General features: G+C 39.3%; 1 protein-coding gene across 4 annotated transcripts in view; it reads right to left on the bottom strand.

The window, feature by feature from the left end:
- Gab1 (GRB2 associated binding protein 1) overlaps positions 1 to 16833 on the bottom strand; it is a 119484-nt gene that overhangs the window by 36325 nt on the left and 66326 nt on the right. For all 4 annotated transcript variants that reach the window (XM_077803413.1, XM_077803414.1, XM_026392725.2 and 1 more), the window contains exon 2: positions 6354 to 6648. In XM_077803413.1, the coding sequence (XP_077659539.1) occupies positions 6354 to 6648 (295 nt within the window). The remainder of the gene's footprint in view (positions 1 to 6353; positions 6649 to 16833) is intronic.

Here is a 16833-nt window from a genome sequence, read left to right as displayed (position 1 = left end):
AGAAAGCTAATAAACATTGCTAAGGAAAGCCTTTCAGTGTACAAATTTTCAGTGGAGAGAAGTAGATTATGATTTGATGAGATCCAAAACATTAGAAACTGGTTCACGCCACTCTACCCTCAGCTTTAGTTTTATCCTATTTGGAGTCATCATGTCTGCTGTTAGGGTCCCTCAAGAAGTTGGGGAGGCTAGATAATGCTTCTGCATATTCAGAAGAATTACTCATTTAACAAAATGAAATGACACAAGTAGGAAATAATTCTACTCTCTTTATTGGTAAAGCAGAATTTTGCGGAGTTGATGCATAGGTTAATTTTTGAACCACTGACTTACTGCATCTGAGCATGCAGTCATGAAACTGTGGAGTTGCTCCTCTGTTCTTATCAGGAGACCAGATGAGAGTGTTTCCTCTGAGGGTGGGCTGTGTCTGCTGATACAAAATTTGTGGGTTTTTTTTCCTATTTGTTTTATTGTGAAAGTCTTACTTTTAGAATTGCAATTAATGGTAAATAGGTCAAGGTTATTCTGTATCTACTGATTACTGATTTATCTGGTGTACTGTAAAATTTTTCTTTTAAGAAGAAGCATTTTGGGATGGGGGTTGTGGCTCAGTGGTAGAGCACTTGCCTAGTATGTGTGAGTCATCAGGTTCGATCCTCAGCACCAAATTAAAAATAAATAAATAAATAAATAAATAAAGGCACTGTGTCCATCTACAACAACAAAAAATATTTCTTAAAAAAGAATAATTTTGAATAGATCTATGTATCACTTGGAAAATAAGAGTCTATAAAGAGTATTCATTATCATTAACACTAATATAACCAACCATCTTCTCACTTCTGAATATACCATTTGTTTAAAAAAATACTTATTTTACTTTCAGTTGTAGTTGCACACAATACCTTTATTTATATGTGGTGCTGAGGATTGAACCCAGGGCCTCGAGTGTGCTAGGCGAGCACTCTACCACTGATCCACAGTCCCAGCCCCGAATGAATACACCATTTTTATGGAAGAACATTTTATAAAGGTAAATCTGACAAATGGATAGCAACGAGAAGCAGCAGCAGTAGCAACTGTTGGTGAAACCAACTGCAGTTTCTTCAGCTTATTCAATCCAACTATTAAAGACTTAAATTATTACATAATATGTTTAATGTGTCAAGTAGAAAAAAGTTCTTATTTGTCGTGACTCTCTTCAATAGACTGCAAAAACATTCTTAGAGACTTCAAATAGTTAGGCAATCCTGGCAAATGCCATAATACTTATCTAGAGGTATGATAGCATCAGAATCTCTTGGGGGGTACTTTAGAGATCTAGTTGCCTGGGCCCCAACACAGGACATTCGGTGAACCAAGATCTCAGGGACAGTAGCTTGAAAGTGTGTAATAAAACAGAAAAAAAAACCAAACTCAAGCTTTGATTGAATTAGTCCTCCAGCAAATGTGAATTAAAGCCATGAGATATCATGGCACACCCACTAGAATGACTGAAATTAACGGCTGACTGTAACAAATGTTGGTAACAATGTGCAATAATTAGAATTCTCATACTCTGCAGGTAGGAAAGCAATCAGTACAATGGCTTTGGAGAATTAAAGCTACTGAATCTGCTAAGGTTAAATCTATAGCTATCCTACCTAGGATGCAGCATTTCTATTCATGCATATATACCCAAAGAACTTATTAGACATATCTATCAAAAGACATGTAAGACAGGCATGGTGAGGCACACCTGTAATCCCAGTGACTTGAGAGGTTGAGGCAGGAAGATCTCAAGTTCAAGATCAACCTCAGCAACTTAGTAAGGCCCTAAGGTCTTAATGAAATCTTTCTCAAAAAAAAAAAAAAATTAAAAAGGGGCTGGAGATATAGCTGTATGGTTTAGAAGCCCTGGATTCAATTCCCAGTACCCCCCTCCCAAAAAAACCCCAAAACATAAGAATGTTCTGTGCAGCTATATTAACTAAAAACTGAAGACAACCCAAATGTTCTTCAGCATTCAAACAGATCCATAAAGTGTGGTATTCACACAATGGAATGCTGCAAAAGATGAAGAAATGCATACATGCTATAACCTCGATGAGTCTTGTGGACTTAATACTGGAAAACAGAAGCCTGACTCAATAGTTCCATTACATGAAGTTCAAGAAAATGACTGGGGATGTGGTTCAGTAGTTAAATGACCCTAGTTCAATCCCTGGTACAAAAAAAAAAAAGTAAAACTCAGCCTCAAGTGCACATTTGTAATCCCTGCTCTTGGGAGGCTGAGGCAGAAGGGTTCCAAATTGAGCTGTCTCAAAAAATAAGAAAAAGAGTTGGGGATGTAGCTTAGTGGTAGAGAGCATGTGTGAGGCCCTGCCTGGGTGCGATGCCCAGTAACACACAAAAAAGAAATAAATGAAGAATAGGCAAAAAAGAATGGATGGCAGTCAAAGCAAAAGGCAAATAAAAATACATTTGGGTGGGGGCTCTGCTGGGAGGAGGCAGAAAGGAAACTTTCAGGGGAGTGCAAATGTTCTATTTCTTAATACTGGGCAGCTATACAGACGTCTCTATGAGTAAACATACATATATAAAGCTATTTTGAACAATACATTTAAGATCTATACTAATCATAGTGGCAATTAAAAACTCAATAAAAAAGTAAAGAAAAAGAAATTTAAAAGTCCTCGATTGAGAACGGCTGCTTCCTAAGAAAGGAAGTGTATATATAATCGTATATGCTTGTCTATCAGGAAGCATATCAAAACAGAGAATCACACTTTTTATTTTTTTAATTAAGCCACTATAATCTGGGCATTTTGAAAAAAAAATTAAAAAAAAAAAACCTCAGAGGCAACTTTCTAATCTTGCATCCTAAAATTAGCCCAGAGGCCTGTAGAGAACTGAGTGAGCTTCCTATAGCCCTTGAGCTGTGCTTCCCAGGACTTGTTTAGCAGATTTAACAGCTTCCACCTTGGTGGTGTGGAAATAAAAATAAATTTGCACATTTCCAAGAAAAACAAAAGAAATTAGTTTCTACCCTCAAATCTACTGAAGAAAAGCATTCATAGGAACCACACACAGTTCAATGAGCTAGAATTTAAAAACAGATACAGCCTGCCAGCACTTTGAGTATTCAATAATAGCAGTGGTCACCTGGGGCAGCGGAAATAACATGGTAACGATATTTTGAGAGGTTCCTGGAATCAAAACACAGGTCAGATTTTTCCCCTTTCCTTTTGTTTTCAGGGAAAAACTAGTTATTCTCACAGGGATTGTGGATAGTTATTTTCTCAGACTGATATCCAAGCACAGTCTACTTTTTCCAACATCTGGTCTGAAACTAGCACAGTGAAGAAAATCATCTCATGTTATTGACCACTTTTTGAGCTCAAAGTGGGAGCATATTCAGCCCTCAAAAACGGGAAGAGCACAGGGCACAGGGGACAGATCTAGGTAAAAACAAAAATACTGTTCATGATGGGCAGAGAGGTCTAGTTGGAAAAAAGGGAATATAAACCAGGCAATAAGGTTAATGGAAGAACAAAGCTATTTTGATTCTTACCTTATATTAAACTGTATGAATACAATTACAAAGTATTATAGCAATTTGCTGCTGTTAGCATTTCAGACAAATCTTTAGATGTTATTTTATTCATTTACTGTGTGTGTATATATGTAGTGTCAGGGATTGAACTCAAAGCTTTCTTCATGCTAGGCTATTTTTTTTTCAAAAGGTATTTAGTCTACACTACAAATGCATTAGGAAGTATAGTAGTTAGTTTTATAGCATTTTTGCCACTATATATTAAAAACCTAAACTGTAGAGTACAATGAAGTACACTTCATTATGATACTACATAATGATGAACAGTTCACTTTATACAATTTTTTCCTATAACCTCAATATATACTTCACTATATTACAAACAGCTCTAATTAGGTTATTTGGGGGCAGATGTCCAGGAAGAAGCTGTAAAAAATCTAAATAATAGAATCTAAAACATAAGTGCAGTTGTATATAAATATATCTCTGAACTAACTATAGAAAGTATTAGCAAATTAAAAGTCCCTGGGGCTTGTTTTAATGTGCAGATAAAAATGATATGTGATTAGCACAGCTGCCGTTGGTAACCAAGTCACAAACCATACATAATAAACCTGATTGATACTTTATTGCTCACCCTTTATGTATATTGCTTTGATAAGAGGTTCAAAAGTTAAGAATTTCATTCAACCCAAATATACTTCTAATGTGCTTTGTAAGGACTAGTGAGTTTGCCACCAAAAAGGTCACTGAAGCTTTTAAGTTTTAAAACTTCACCACTCCTTATACTGGTAGAACATTTTTAAAGTGAAAACAGACATTGTGACTGAGTGATTCTGACTTCTAAAATCAATGAAATGTTTCGCTAAGTACAAAACCAGAGTTCTCAGTACATGATCGGTGACAGTCACAGAGCAGTTTAAAACTACCTCAGCTTCTCTTGACCCTCAGGACTAAATTAGGAGCTGCTGCCATCTATGTTTATCTAAGTGCAGGGCACTTATCACTAGGTATTATAATTCTGGATCATCTACTAGATCGTGTAGTATACACACATGAACTTGCACCCATCAACAAATGTAATGCATTATTTTGGACATTTTTTATAAGGAATAATTTCCCACTAGATATTCAGTTCCATGTCAGTGAGGTTTACCATCTGTCTCCCTAACTCGTCACCTAATATGTGTGTGTTGAACGAGCACCTGCAACCTAATGGAGTGTTAGGTTGTTGCTAATGGAGTGTTAGCAAACCCAAATTTTGGTGAACTAATGAATCCATTTTCTAAAGTATACCAAGCTTTTGTTATTCCCAGATCTGATTGCTTGTTCATTTATCTCCTGGATGGTAAGAAATATTTTAAGTTGGTCAAACAAACCAGAGACTCTGTGCCTTAAAACTTGCAAATTTAATCTCATAAACAAACATTTAGAAATTCTTATTTTGGGAGTTCTCAACTTTACCCAATACTGAATAGGCTTCCAAAAACCAGACATTCACCTTCCTTGAAAGAAGAATGCACATCTTCTAAGACACATTTCATTTCCTTTATTAAAATATTTCAGAAGATTATAAAAAGAACCAAGAAACATGAAAGAACACTTCTACTCAGCCTTGCAGATCAGCTCAATCTATGCAGGCAGCAATGGAGATGGAATTCTGCTCTTAGGTCCCCCAAACAAATTCCAAATTGAAAAGTCAGCAGGGAAATGGAACAACAGTAACCACAGAACAATTATAAGATGCCACATGATTTAAACAGAAGATCCATCACAATGATACCTCATGGTATCCTCAGTAGTATCCTGAACAGGTGCTTCAGGCATCTACTAGGGAATCTTGGACTGCATCCCCCAGGGATACAGGGGACAAGTTGAAGACACCAAGGTTGAAGACCTCGGTACACCTTCATTTCTGATTCTTGGCTCTATAAAACTAAATCTGTATCGAAGTCCCCTACACAGGTTCTGAGTGCATGTTTGAAAAGGAAGAGAAGCAGACAGGGACTCAGTGGTCAAACAGCTCTGAGAGTACCTGAACAAGACTTCCACCTGAGACCCCCACCCACTCAGCTGAGCTCTTTCCAGGAAAGTCAAGATCTGAAAGCAGCTGTCCCTTTGCCTCTTTTACCCATGGCCCTTCTGCACAGTGTGATCCTATTCCACCTCGGAGTTCTTTCCTTCCCAGGTGCCTAACCCTGGAGGGCTGTTTCCACCCACATGGAAACATTACTTCTTTCCAAGCCTGCAACCCGCAACTCCTCTCCTGGGAAACTGTCCTCTACTCCTGCTTATCCATACCTTGAGCCCCCTCTTCCTTCTCTGTGCTCTTTTTCATTGTGTTTTGTGCTTGATTCTCATTTGCTTTTCCTAGGTATTGATAATCACCTCGGCTACTTCATAACTTTAAAACCTAATGTGGTTTTTAAAATAATGCCTAAAGAACTGAGATGAAGCATAAATTTTTTGACATTTTAATCGGTAAAAACAGTCATATATCAACACTATTAAATAGTCCAACTTAATATTAATGTCAAAACTCAATAAATGCACTTAAGAATGACCTCCTGACCCCTTCTTCCTCAGGACAATTACTTATCCACTGCCCTGCGATGGTTCTTAAGTCTCTCTCAAACCTGTGGGGAAAAAAGTTTCTGTCCACACTGATTAAGGAAGAGTTCCATGATTTCCCCAAATGTCAGGTTCCTATTGCAAAACAAAACAGCGTATAACTGAATTAACAAGGAGTTTTATGGCACCTCTAAATACATCGCAAAAAACGGAGAACTGAAGTCGGGTAATAAAATCTTGAACTTACCTTCTTCTGTAGGATTAAACCCACAGATATCACAAATACAGCGGACCCACTTATTCATCTCCTCCTCACTGTCTGCTACCAAGTAGAAAATCCGGTCAATAGTGTTGATATCAAAAATGAAGCTGTTTTCAAATTCCTTTTTGTTAAATGTCAATCCAGCATCGACTTGCTGACATAAATTTAAATCGATGATACGGATGGGCTTCTTGGCATGATCATTTTTGTAATACTCCAGGACATCTGGATCTCCAGTCAAACGGCCACTGCGTAACACAAACCACCTCCTCTTCCATGCCTAGGAAAAAACCAAAATCACCACTTAGTATTAATTGCAGAGAAAAATTTTCAGAAGCTACACATTTATCAAGCCAATATTATAAATGCACCATCTAGAAAAGTCGCAATGGTTTTCAGTTATCATAGGATGATCTTCCACTCTGAACACCAAAGCTTATTGATCTCTCATAAGAACTTTCTGATATATATACTTGTATCTTCTATTAACTATCCTATGATATATCAAGTCAACAAACCAATGAAGGTTTGGTTTTTCACTACATATAAAAAAGTAATGCTTTCAATAAATGATGCTGGGAAAAATTAATGTGGACATGATACTCAATGAAATAAGCCATTCACCAAGGGACAACTACAGTATGATTCCACTTATGTGAGGTATTTAGAGTAGTCACATTCACAGCAGGAAGGGAGAATGAGGAGTTTCAGGTGGGAAAGATGAAGAAATTCTGGAGATGGATAGTGGTCATGGATGTACAATAATGTGAATGTTCTTAATAACAGTATTCTTAAAAAATAGAATGGTAAATTGTATGTTGTATATATTTTACCACATTTTTTTTAAAGCAATGATTTTCCATGCCTTAATATCTTGCTATAAAATACACACATGAAGGTGCTTCATCAAATAATAAAAGCAGAATCCAATGATGGAGTCTTCTTTATCAGTCCTTAACCCTAACATCTGTGCCTAGAAACAAAACTCAGATTGTCTCCTCTCAGGCTCACAAGTCTCAATCACCTACTAATAGACACTCTGTACTCTTATTGACAGAACATTCGAGGTTAGACTGCCCAAAGAGGACATTCCGGGAAGTGGAAGGGCAGAGAACCGTGACATTTTATGAACCCCACTGAAGGCACATGTTCTCACTGTTCCTCCTACTCACCCACAGACTCTGAGCACCAGTTACAATGTCACAATCCTTTAGTCTTGGAAAATTAGGACCAGCAAGAGAAAGTCTCTTTTCCAGTGACAACTGGTATGATGACAGCCCTGTGCCTACAGGAATTTTAGAGATTTTACTCATCACGGTATACGAGCTCCATGCTCTACAGTCTAATCAGACCAAGACAGACAGCTCCTGCTGGGGCTGTTAACATAGGCCAATTTTCCCCCAAACAGCATTTCTGTCTTCATTAACATATATTATCTATTTATAAGAAACTATTGACCAAGTTTAAAATCATCCAAGGCAATAGAGAAAGCCATGAGTATGACATGATAGAGTGTTTTTTTGTTTCATAAAATCTGGCAAATATAACACAAAAAGTATTGTAGTGACAGTTTCAAAAATGGCTTCACTGTATTCTGAAAAAAAATGTGAAAGGGGAAAAAAAGAGGATCGATAACTAAAATCTACACACACTTCTCAGGTAGCTGTTTCGTCTTTGCCTCCATCTCCACTAAACTGTATAATAAACTTCTGATCTGAACTGATTTTGAGTTGTGGTTCCCTAATGGAGGGGCTAGGAAGCTCTGGCAAAGATCTGAGGCAGAGACAGAAAATAAGGAAGAAGGGACCCTGAGCAATCCACAAACCAGCCACACAGCCTTCTAGTAATGTGGACAACTGACAACCAACATAATGTGGGTGATACCCTTAGGCTTAATGTTTTAAGAGATTCTTTAAATTATATCCATTAAAGAAAATCAATGAATTACTCAACAAGTAATTGAATTTTCTGAAGATACTGTACAAGGTACTTTGGGGAAGAGAGACAAGTTTGAAATTCATGATTCCTACCCTCGAGGTGTTTTCTAATTGTGGAGAAAAAAATTTTTAAAAAAGAAAAGCAAGCCATAAATAAATAAATAAACAAATGCCTTGTGTAAAATAACAAAAAAAATTGTGGAGAAAATATTTAACATAAATGAAAATAAATACTAACACAGCCACCCTGGATAAGTAGCTACAGAAATATTGCTTAGTGGATAAGCACTCCTTTACAGAAAAACTTGCAATCCTTTAACAAATTTACAAAAAATAAATAAGTAAATAAATAAAGAAAAAATCACCAAGGCCACAGAATGTTAAAACATCGAGTTAATTTCTTATTGCAGTTCAAATGAAAAAGTTCAGAATTGGTGTCAGAAGGAGAAAGAACAATAGAGTTCTATAGATGTTTTAGATAATATTAAAAAGTCACAACATGTTAGATTCACACAAATCTGGTACTGGGTTATAAAAATCCACTCATTCAATATACTCCTATTTATTTAAAAATAAACAGAAACCATCTGTGAGTTGGTTCTCTACAGATACTTCCCTATTGTTAGGGTTTAGATCTGGAAGGTCTCCCAAAGGCTCCCGTGTTCGAGGCTGGGTCCGCAGTGCACACTGTTCAGAGGTGGGGCTTTGGGAAAGTGACTGGACCAAGGGCTCTCAGCTCATCAGTGGATTAATCCATTGATGGCTTCATAAATGAATGGACCATTGGGAGGTGGTGGAAACCGCAGGAGGTGGGGTCTAGTTGGAGGGAGTAGGTCACTTGAGGCATGCCCTGGAAGGGTATTTCTTGTCCCCAGTCCCTTCGTCTCCCTCTCCACCTCTCTGACTCTCTCCTTCCCAGCCACCACGAGGTAAGCTGCTTTGCTCTGCCACACCCTTCCACCAGGAGGTATGGCCTCATCACCGGCCGGGAAACAATGGAGCCCGCTGATCATGGATTGAACCTCTGAAACCTCGAGCCAAAATAAATCTTTCCTCCTTGTTTTTCTCAGATGTGTTGTCACAGTATCAGCTGATTTTTTTTTTTTTTTGGTACCAGGAAGTGAACCCAAAGATATTTAACCACGGAGCCACATCCTCACCCCTTTTATTTTAAGACAGGATCTCACTAGGTTGATTCCTCCTGCCTCGGCCTCCTGAGTTGCTGAGATTACATGCACTACCACACCCAGCAGTAAGAGCTGATTAACACACCTCTCAAGCAGTAAACTTGAGAGATTAGTGGACAAATAAAGGGAAAAGAAAAAAAGAAGATTATTTATCTAGGTCCATCAAGGAATCCTATCTTTGGGTTAGTGATTTTTCTAGATAGTGGAGTTTCTGTCTTTAAATACAAAATTGACTTTTTAAAACTTTAATGTCTTGTAAGGAAATCTTTTTAAAATGCCTTACTACATAATTTATTGCACATAATTCCTCCATTCCCTGATGACTCAGGCTAAGTAGTACAGGCATCAGGTTCTATACTGCATTTTATGAGGATCTCAAAGGCTTCTGGGCCTCTAAGTAATGCCATACAGCTGTGCCTGTATGATTCATTCATAATCTTTTACATGCAGTTTTCTATCTTTTCTCTCTTAATTGCCACTTCTCTTTTTTGATATTGTGGCTTACAGGAGGCCAAACTCCTTTCTGCTCAGGGACTTTTCACATGCTGTTTTCTAAATCCAGTATTTGTTCTCTCCCTTGGTCTTTGGATGACCAATTCCTATCTTTAGCCTTTCCTTCCCCAACCACCCTCAACCCAACCAACCCCAAGGTAAAGCAGGGTATAATTTTGGGGACCCTATTACTTGCCTCTGTTGTGATTTATATATGTCTGCAATTCAGTTTTTCTTTGTATGTATTTATTTAGCCTCTAACCCCCTAGCCAGGATGAAAGGTTCAAGAAGATAATGTGACCATGTCTGCTTGATACGCCCTTACATACCCCACACATGGTCCAGTGCCTGGAACACAGAAATATTTGTACAATAAACAAGTAGAATTCCCCTAAGAAAATAAAGTTGTAAAACTTTTGAGAATATTAAATTTGGTGTACAGGTCACAATAAAAAGAAAGGAGTGCTTTCAAAACCCCTTCCCCTGGAGAAAAGAGTTCCAGGGCTTGACAAGATACCTCACTGCACCAAAGCACATCCATAAACACCTCAGAGAAACAAAAGAAGGTGTGTGTGTGTGTTCTTTTGGTTTCTCTTATCTATTCCTTTGCTTTCCTGTTGAAATCCCATTGTTCAAATTCAACAAAGCCTTTAGAAACTAAAAGAAAGAGCCAAGAAAGGAACAGCCATAAAATGAGGAATAAGAGAGATTGGGCTAGCGACTGCAGAGGCTGAGACATGATTCCAGACGTGAACCCTTCCAGCAGGAAATGACCGCACTAAAACACAGAATTTTCACCAAGCAGCACCTGCCACTTATTTATTTATTTTTAACATGGTCCAAATGTGAGTGTTTGTCTCGGTCGCAAAATGAGTCACTCTCATTGAATCTGGCACCGATGAAACTGGAAAACAAAAGCAATTACATAAACTACACACTTAAATAAGGCAGATACAAAGGTTCTCTGGATTATGGTACAAAGCACAATTTAGCTACAGAATAAAGCTTGATGCTTGACAAGAGAACTGACATCAGCACCCTTGCTAATCACAGCACAAAAGCTTCTCTATGTTTGGTCAGAGCACAAAGCGAGCCTGCATAAATCAGTCTTTGTTATCTGAAAATATCTGGGATTCTTAAAGTTTGTCCTATTTTTATCCTCGCTGCCTTGGTAGCCCCAGAGAAAGCAGTACACTGGCCTCACCAATCCTGCAGAGCAGTAATGGACAAAAAGCACGAGTTTTCTAGAAGCTTTCAAAACCAAATACTTAGAGCAATTTTAAGTAAGAATCAGGCAAAAACCCATTTTTACTGTTAGACATCCATCATGTGCAGGTGATGAAGGTGATATTGGCAGGAAGTCTGCACAGTAAAGAACGATGCAAAAACTCACTCTGTTGTCATTTCTTGCATGCAACAGTCACTCCGATTTTAAGTTGAATAAGTGATGTGATAACATAACTCTATTTCGAAGTCGGCATTTTGATGTAGCTCAAAAGTACCACATTCTGCTCTCAGCTTCCTCTGCTTGGTGACTGTCATTTGCCTACAGGATCAAGCCTAAACTCTAGGAGGGCACATGGGGCCTTCCAACTAATTCCCACGCTCAACCCAATCTTTCTAGCGTTGCTCCTTGCCCCTCTGCCTTCCAACCATACCTCGAAGGCTTGCACCCCCTGATGTTCTTCTGCTGTGTCCTGCCTCTGGCCCTGACACATGCTAGCCCTCAGCATATAATTCCCCCTAGCCTCTTCTGGCTCTGAGCTCCCACCTCATTCTCCTTCCCATCATGTGTCGGACAGTCCTACATTTGCATTTCTTGAGAACGGGAGCCGTGCCTTTCCACCTTTCCTCTTATTTCTCCCACTGCTTGGCCCCAAGGAGGTGCTCTGTCCATGTCTGCTAAACGTGCAATTAAAAACTCTTTGAAGCAAGGATAAAAATATGCATGTTCTCACACCTTCTATGCATTACAGGAATGTTGACATGACTGCAATCTGGCCAGTCCTTTCAAGAACTGTCAGGCGAGGATAGAGGTGTCACTGTACAGATATTAGAGGTATTTTTGAACTTCACTTCTAAAAGAACAGTTCTTTTAAGTATGTTCTGCACTTAAGCAAATTGAATACACTAAACTGACGACAGACCTGTCACACTGAAGCTAAAATAGGCTCCTCACATCACACCACAGGGCTTGAATACGTACATACTGACAAGAAGTACAGATGGAGTCCCCTTATTTAGTGGGAAGGAAAAAAAAAACACCTGGATTAATCCAAAACTATTAGTTGTTATAATATTACTAACAATTTTGTAAAATATGTCTCTTTGGTCTAAATGGTAAATGGGTTCCGTTTTAAAGAAAAACACAGTCCTTGCTGTGTACCTGTTTTCTGAGTTCTCTGTGGTGGAGAATGATGCAGCCCATGGCTTGCCCAGACCCCCTAATCCCTTCCCTGCACCTTTCCTGGAAGAGCTAATTATTGAGGAAACTGCTAACATATGGCAGGCAAAGAACTGGGATTGGTACCCACTTGTGCTCAACTCAGAAGACTGCATATTAGAAACATCCAGAAAAACTTAAGAAGGGGGGGGGAGGGAGAGAGAGAGAGAGAGAGAGAGAGAGAGAGAGAGAGAGAGAGAGAGATGGGGGTTGTAAACCTGGGTACAGTAGCTTTAAACCCTCAGCAGGTGATTCTGACGTTCTTCTAAGATTAAACCCATAGTTCTAACCAAAAGACAGAATCATGTTTTTCCTTAAAACAGAATTTTTTTAAAAAATGTAATTCTTTCTCTTTTGACACCTTCTGCTGTGCCAATGCTGTCTGGATCTTCCTATTTTTGCTCACAATATTTATCCTCCTGGCAGATATCTCTGAATAGCTTTCAAAGCCAGTCCACTCTTTAAAGATTGCTTCTGAACCCCAGGATCTCCTCCCTAACTCCCGACCACCCATCAATTTCTGCCTTGTAGTGGGCTCCTGTGCTGCTGCCGCTGGATGGGTGGGATGGGAAGGGCCGCGTGTTTTACATTTCCAAATGCTTATGCATGATTTTCCCAACTAGACATCAAGCTTGGAAGCTGAGGCCATTCCTAATCACCCCCTTTTTTTAATATCTGAGACAGCATTTCACACATTATAAGTGCACACAGCCTTGATAAGATAGTCTTAAAGTTTTCTGCTCACCAGAATGGTTGCAGAGAGCCAGTGAACTTAAAGGAAGACATTTCAGGGGGGCGAGGGGGATATCTAAAGTTGTAATTAAGTCCAAACTCCTTTAAAGGGATGGCATACCAGGTGCTCTCCAATCTCAGCTCCACGATGGCCGCAGTGAGCACCCAAAGGCTTTACCTTTCATTTTGGTCTCTGAAGCACCTTATCACCCTCCCCCCATGAGCCTCCACTCATCCTTCAAAACTTTCAAGCTTTCCCTGACTTCCTCTGTGCTCCTGCTCTTCTAGGCTTTCAGCAGGCAGCACCCAGTAGCCCCTCCCTCACACCTGATAACAAACTCAGGTGACAGCACGAGGGTCCCTCAGTAGCTGATGAAGCCTGACCACGTTTCCCCAGACCCGACAGCTGCACAGCAGCACTTTCTACCTTCCTGAGCCAACTGCCCTTCCCCTATGAAACCTCACCAATGGCAATTTACTAACCCTGTATTATCCTAAAAAGGTGTGGGAGGAAAACGTGCAGTGAAACTTTCTATTTTGACATCTTTTTTTTTTTTTTTTTGGCAGTACCAGGATCAAACCCAAGGCCTTGCACTTGACCACTCAGCTCCAACCCTAACCCTTTTTATCTTTTATTTTGAGATAACTCTCATTATTAAGTTGTTGAGGCTGGCCATGAACTTGGGATCCCCCTGCCTCAGTCTTCCAAGTAGCTGGGATTATATGTGTGTACCACTGAGCCTTGCTACTTAAAATCCCTTGAAAGAAACTTCAACTTCTATCAGAAGAAGTGAGACTTTTAACTGTGAGTTATTTGGCAGAATTCAAATTTATGTACAATCTCAAAAATCTGTAAAATGTCAGAGGTAGAGATGTGTCTTACAAATTGAAAATACCAGATAGATAGGTAGATATAGATGTAGATATATTTTCAGTGCTGGGAGCTGTGAACCCAGGGCCTTGCACACACTGGACAGTGAGCTCCGTCCTCAGTCCCCAAATGCTATTTTTTATAATACAGGTTTCAATGTAAATTTCATATGAAGGATAATTGAGAAGACTGTGCAATAAATCTACGCAAAACAGTTAAAAGTGAAATGGACCTTTATGTAAAAATGTCTACAAGGTAATTGGAAAATGAAAACAGCAAGTTTTAGAACTGTACAGCGGTATAACTCCAGTTGTCTGAAATAATTGTGCATTATACACACAACAAACCATATTTAGAAAAACAGGTCTGAAGAGATACACACCAAATTGTTGACTGTGATAACTCTACTTAAAAGGGATGGGAGGGCCAAACGAATTTCACATTTCTTATTTTATATACTTAGTCTGATAATTTTTCCAAGAAGCTTCCACTTACTGTTTTATAATTTTTAAAAATTACATGTTTTAAAAGTTTATGCCCAAAATGGCTCTAAGAAAGAAATTTGAGTAACTTTTTAAAATCTGGCAATGATGTACACAAAAAAACTGAAATGCAAAAGTTTATGTATGCATGGAAGTGTCATCTTGCTATCCTATCCCTCTGCAACTAGCGGATTTAACCTTTCTTTTAAATATAGAATTCCAGGATACATCTGGAATGAGTCTTAGTCAGGAAATGGCTTAGACAAATAAAATATAATGACTTTGTTTTAAAGATGGGGACTTAGAGGGTTAAAAACAAACAAATAAGGAAAACTGGGATCACTGAAAACAGGAGAACACATTTCTTCTCCTCCCGTAAGTCCGGTGGTTAGAATATTCACATTGTTTTACTTTTCTTTAAAAGCCATGTTGGTTCATGGTCACGTATTCAGATATTTCAATATCTAAAACAAGCACCTTGGGAATTACTGTACTTATTAAAAATATTAGAATTCTATAATCATCCCACTAGGGTAAATAAAATAAAGAAAAACAAATTAACCATGAAGCAGAGACAAAAGAGAACCATGTGCTCGGGTTGTTTTCCAGGAAGCACTATCTTTTCTAATGGAGCAAAATAAGGAAAAAACAGGCTGGCTGGAAGTTTCCACTCCACCGACTCTATCATTATGATCATCTGTCCCAAACACACACAAGCCTAAAATTTCCTGTTTTCAAACTATTGTCACCATTTTCTAGCCTTGTACTATCTGTGCTAACTTTAGCTTAGTAATATAAACAAAAGAATGCACTGAAAATACTGTAGAACAATGCCTAGATCCAGGCCTTCGCTACTCCATCAACTTTTTAAATATTAGATTCGACATACATTGCCTGGGCAAAAACCAATTAGCTGGAAACAAAACCATTTTAAAAGAGCCAGAAAAAAAAAAAAGCCAGAAAAACCAAACCAAATTTAACTGGGATGGTACAGTAGCCAGGGAAAAAATTCAGGGAACTATAACTGATCAGTAAGGGTACATATAATTTACTTGTCATCATTGCTAAATTGATGCCTACCTCAAGGCCTAGGTACAAGTTCTATATACAACAAACAGAAAAAGCCATCACAAAAATATACTCCTGAGTCTTCGATATATAGAAACAGTTCTTAAATCTTTACTGAGGCAGGGACTGCTCTGAGAATCTGAAAAACAGCTGCAGAAGCTTTTCCTAGAGAAAGGGTCATAGAAACAGTGCACATTTCAGGGGTCCCAAGGACTGCTGCAGCACAGGTTAAGACTGCCTGGCCAGGATTTCACTTCAGTTCTCCTTTCTACCAGCAACAGTTTGGTGTGAGGCTGGTCTGCCTTGGACCCCCACCAGGGAAACTGAGTTACCAACATTACACTGGAAAGCGGATCCACTGGTGGCATTAACTCCCTATACAATACTGTGGGGTGGGACCCGTGGATTTCTGCTTGTCCTAATATTTTACTTCTCTCGACACAGTCCCCACTTCGGGGCTGTGTCCACATTCTGACTGTGGGGTTTTCCAGGTTTCCTTACCCTGACCAGGAGGAGGTTAAAGAGAAATAAGAGTCCGGCTAGGAGGTGATCCAAGGTAAGCATGCCACCTTCTGTGTGAGCTGGGTGAGGCCCCGGGTGACAGTAGGAGCTCAGCATGTACTAGGAAGAAAGCCAGCCTACCTTGGGTTCATCAGGCCTCACCCTCCATGTGCACCAAGAGTGGGTGAGCTCCGGTGAAGATATGGGCATTGGGAAGTGGGGTCAGGATATCCACTCCACCTTTGGAAAGGGGCTTCTGGCCTGACTCTGGCCTAGACATAAGGTAGCTGGAGTTTCTATGTCATCTGGCCAGTTGAAATTTGGAAAGAGAGACACAGCTAGTAAAGAAGGAGAATGTACCTGGCTGTGCCTTCGGTACGTCTCCCTGTGAACCTGTGAAGGCCACGATGGTGTAGAGGTCCAGAAGGAGTCCTCCCAACCTAGCCTAATACAGCAAGAGTAAAGAGCCACACGTCACCATGAGCTCCAGACAGGCCCACAGTCACTGAGCCATTAACTGCATTTTCAAGTATCTCTCCTATGGAACAGCACAAAATAAAGCTAAATATTAGGCACCAAAATATCCCAGAGGGTTGTTCTATTTGTAAATATCTAAAAGAGTCTAATATGCAACTATCCCTGTTTTCCTAGGACGGCCCAGGTTTAGAACCCATGTCCTAGGGACAACCTCTCCATCCCCCTCCTGGGTGAACCAGGATGGTTGGTGGCAGTAGGGAACAGAGTAAATAAAT

The sequence above is a fragment of the Urocitellus parryii genome, chromosome 10 (assembly GCF_045843805.1).
Source record: "Urocitellus parryii isolate mUroPar1 chromosome 10, mUroPar1.hap1, whole genome shotgun sequence".
NCBI classification, from domain to species: Eukaryota; Metazoa; Chordata; class Mammalia; order Rodentia; family Sciuridae; genus Urocitellus; species Urocitellus parryii.
This window is presented reverse-complemented; position numbering and strand designations above follow the sequence as displayed.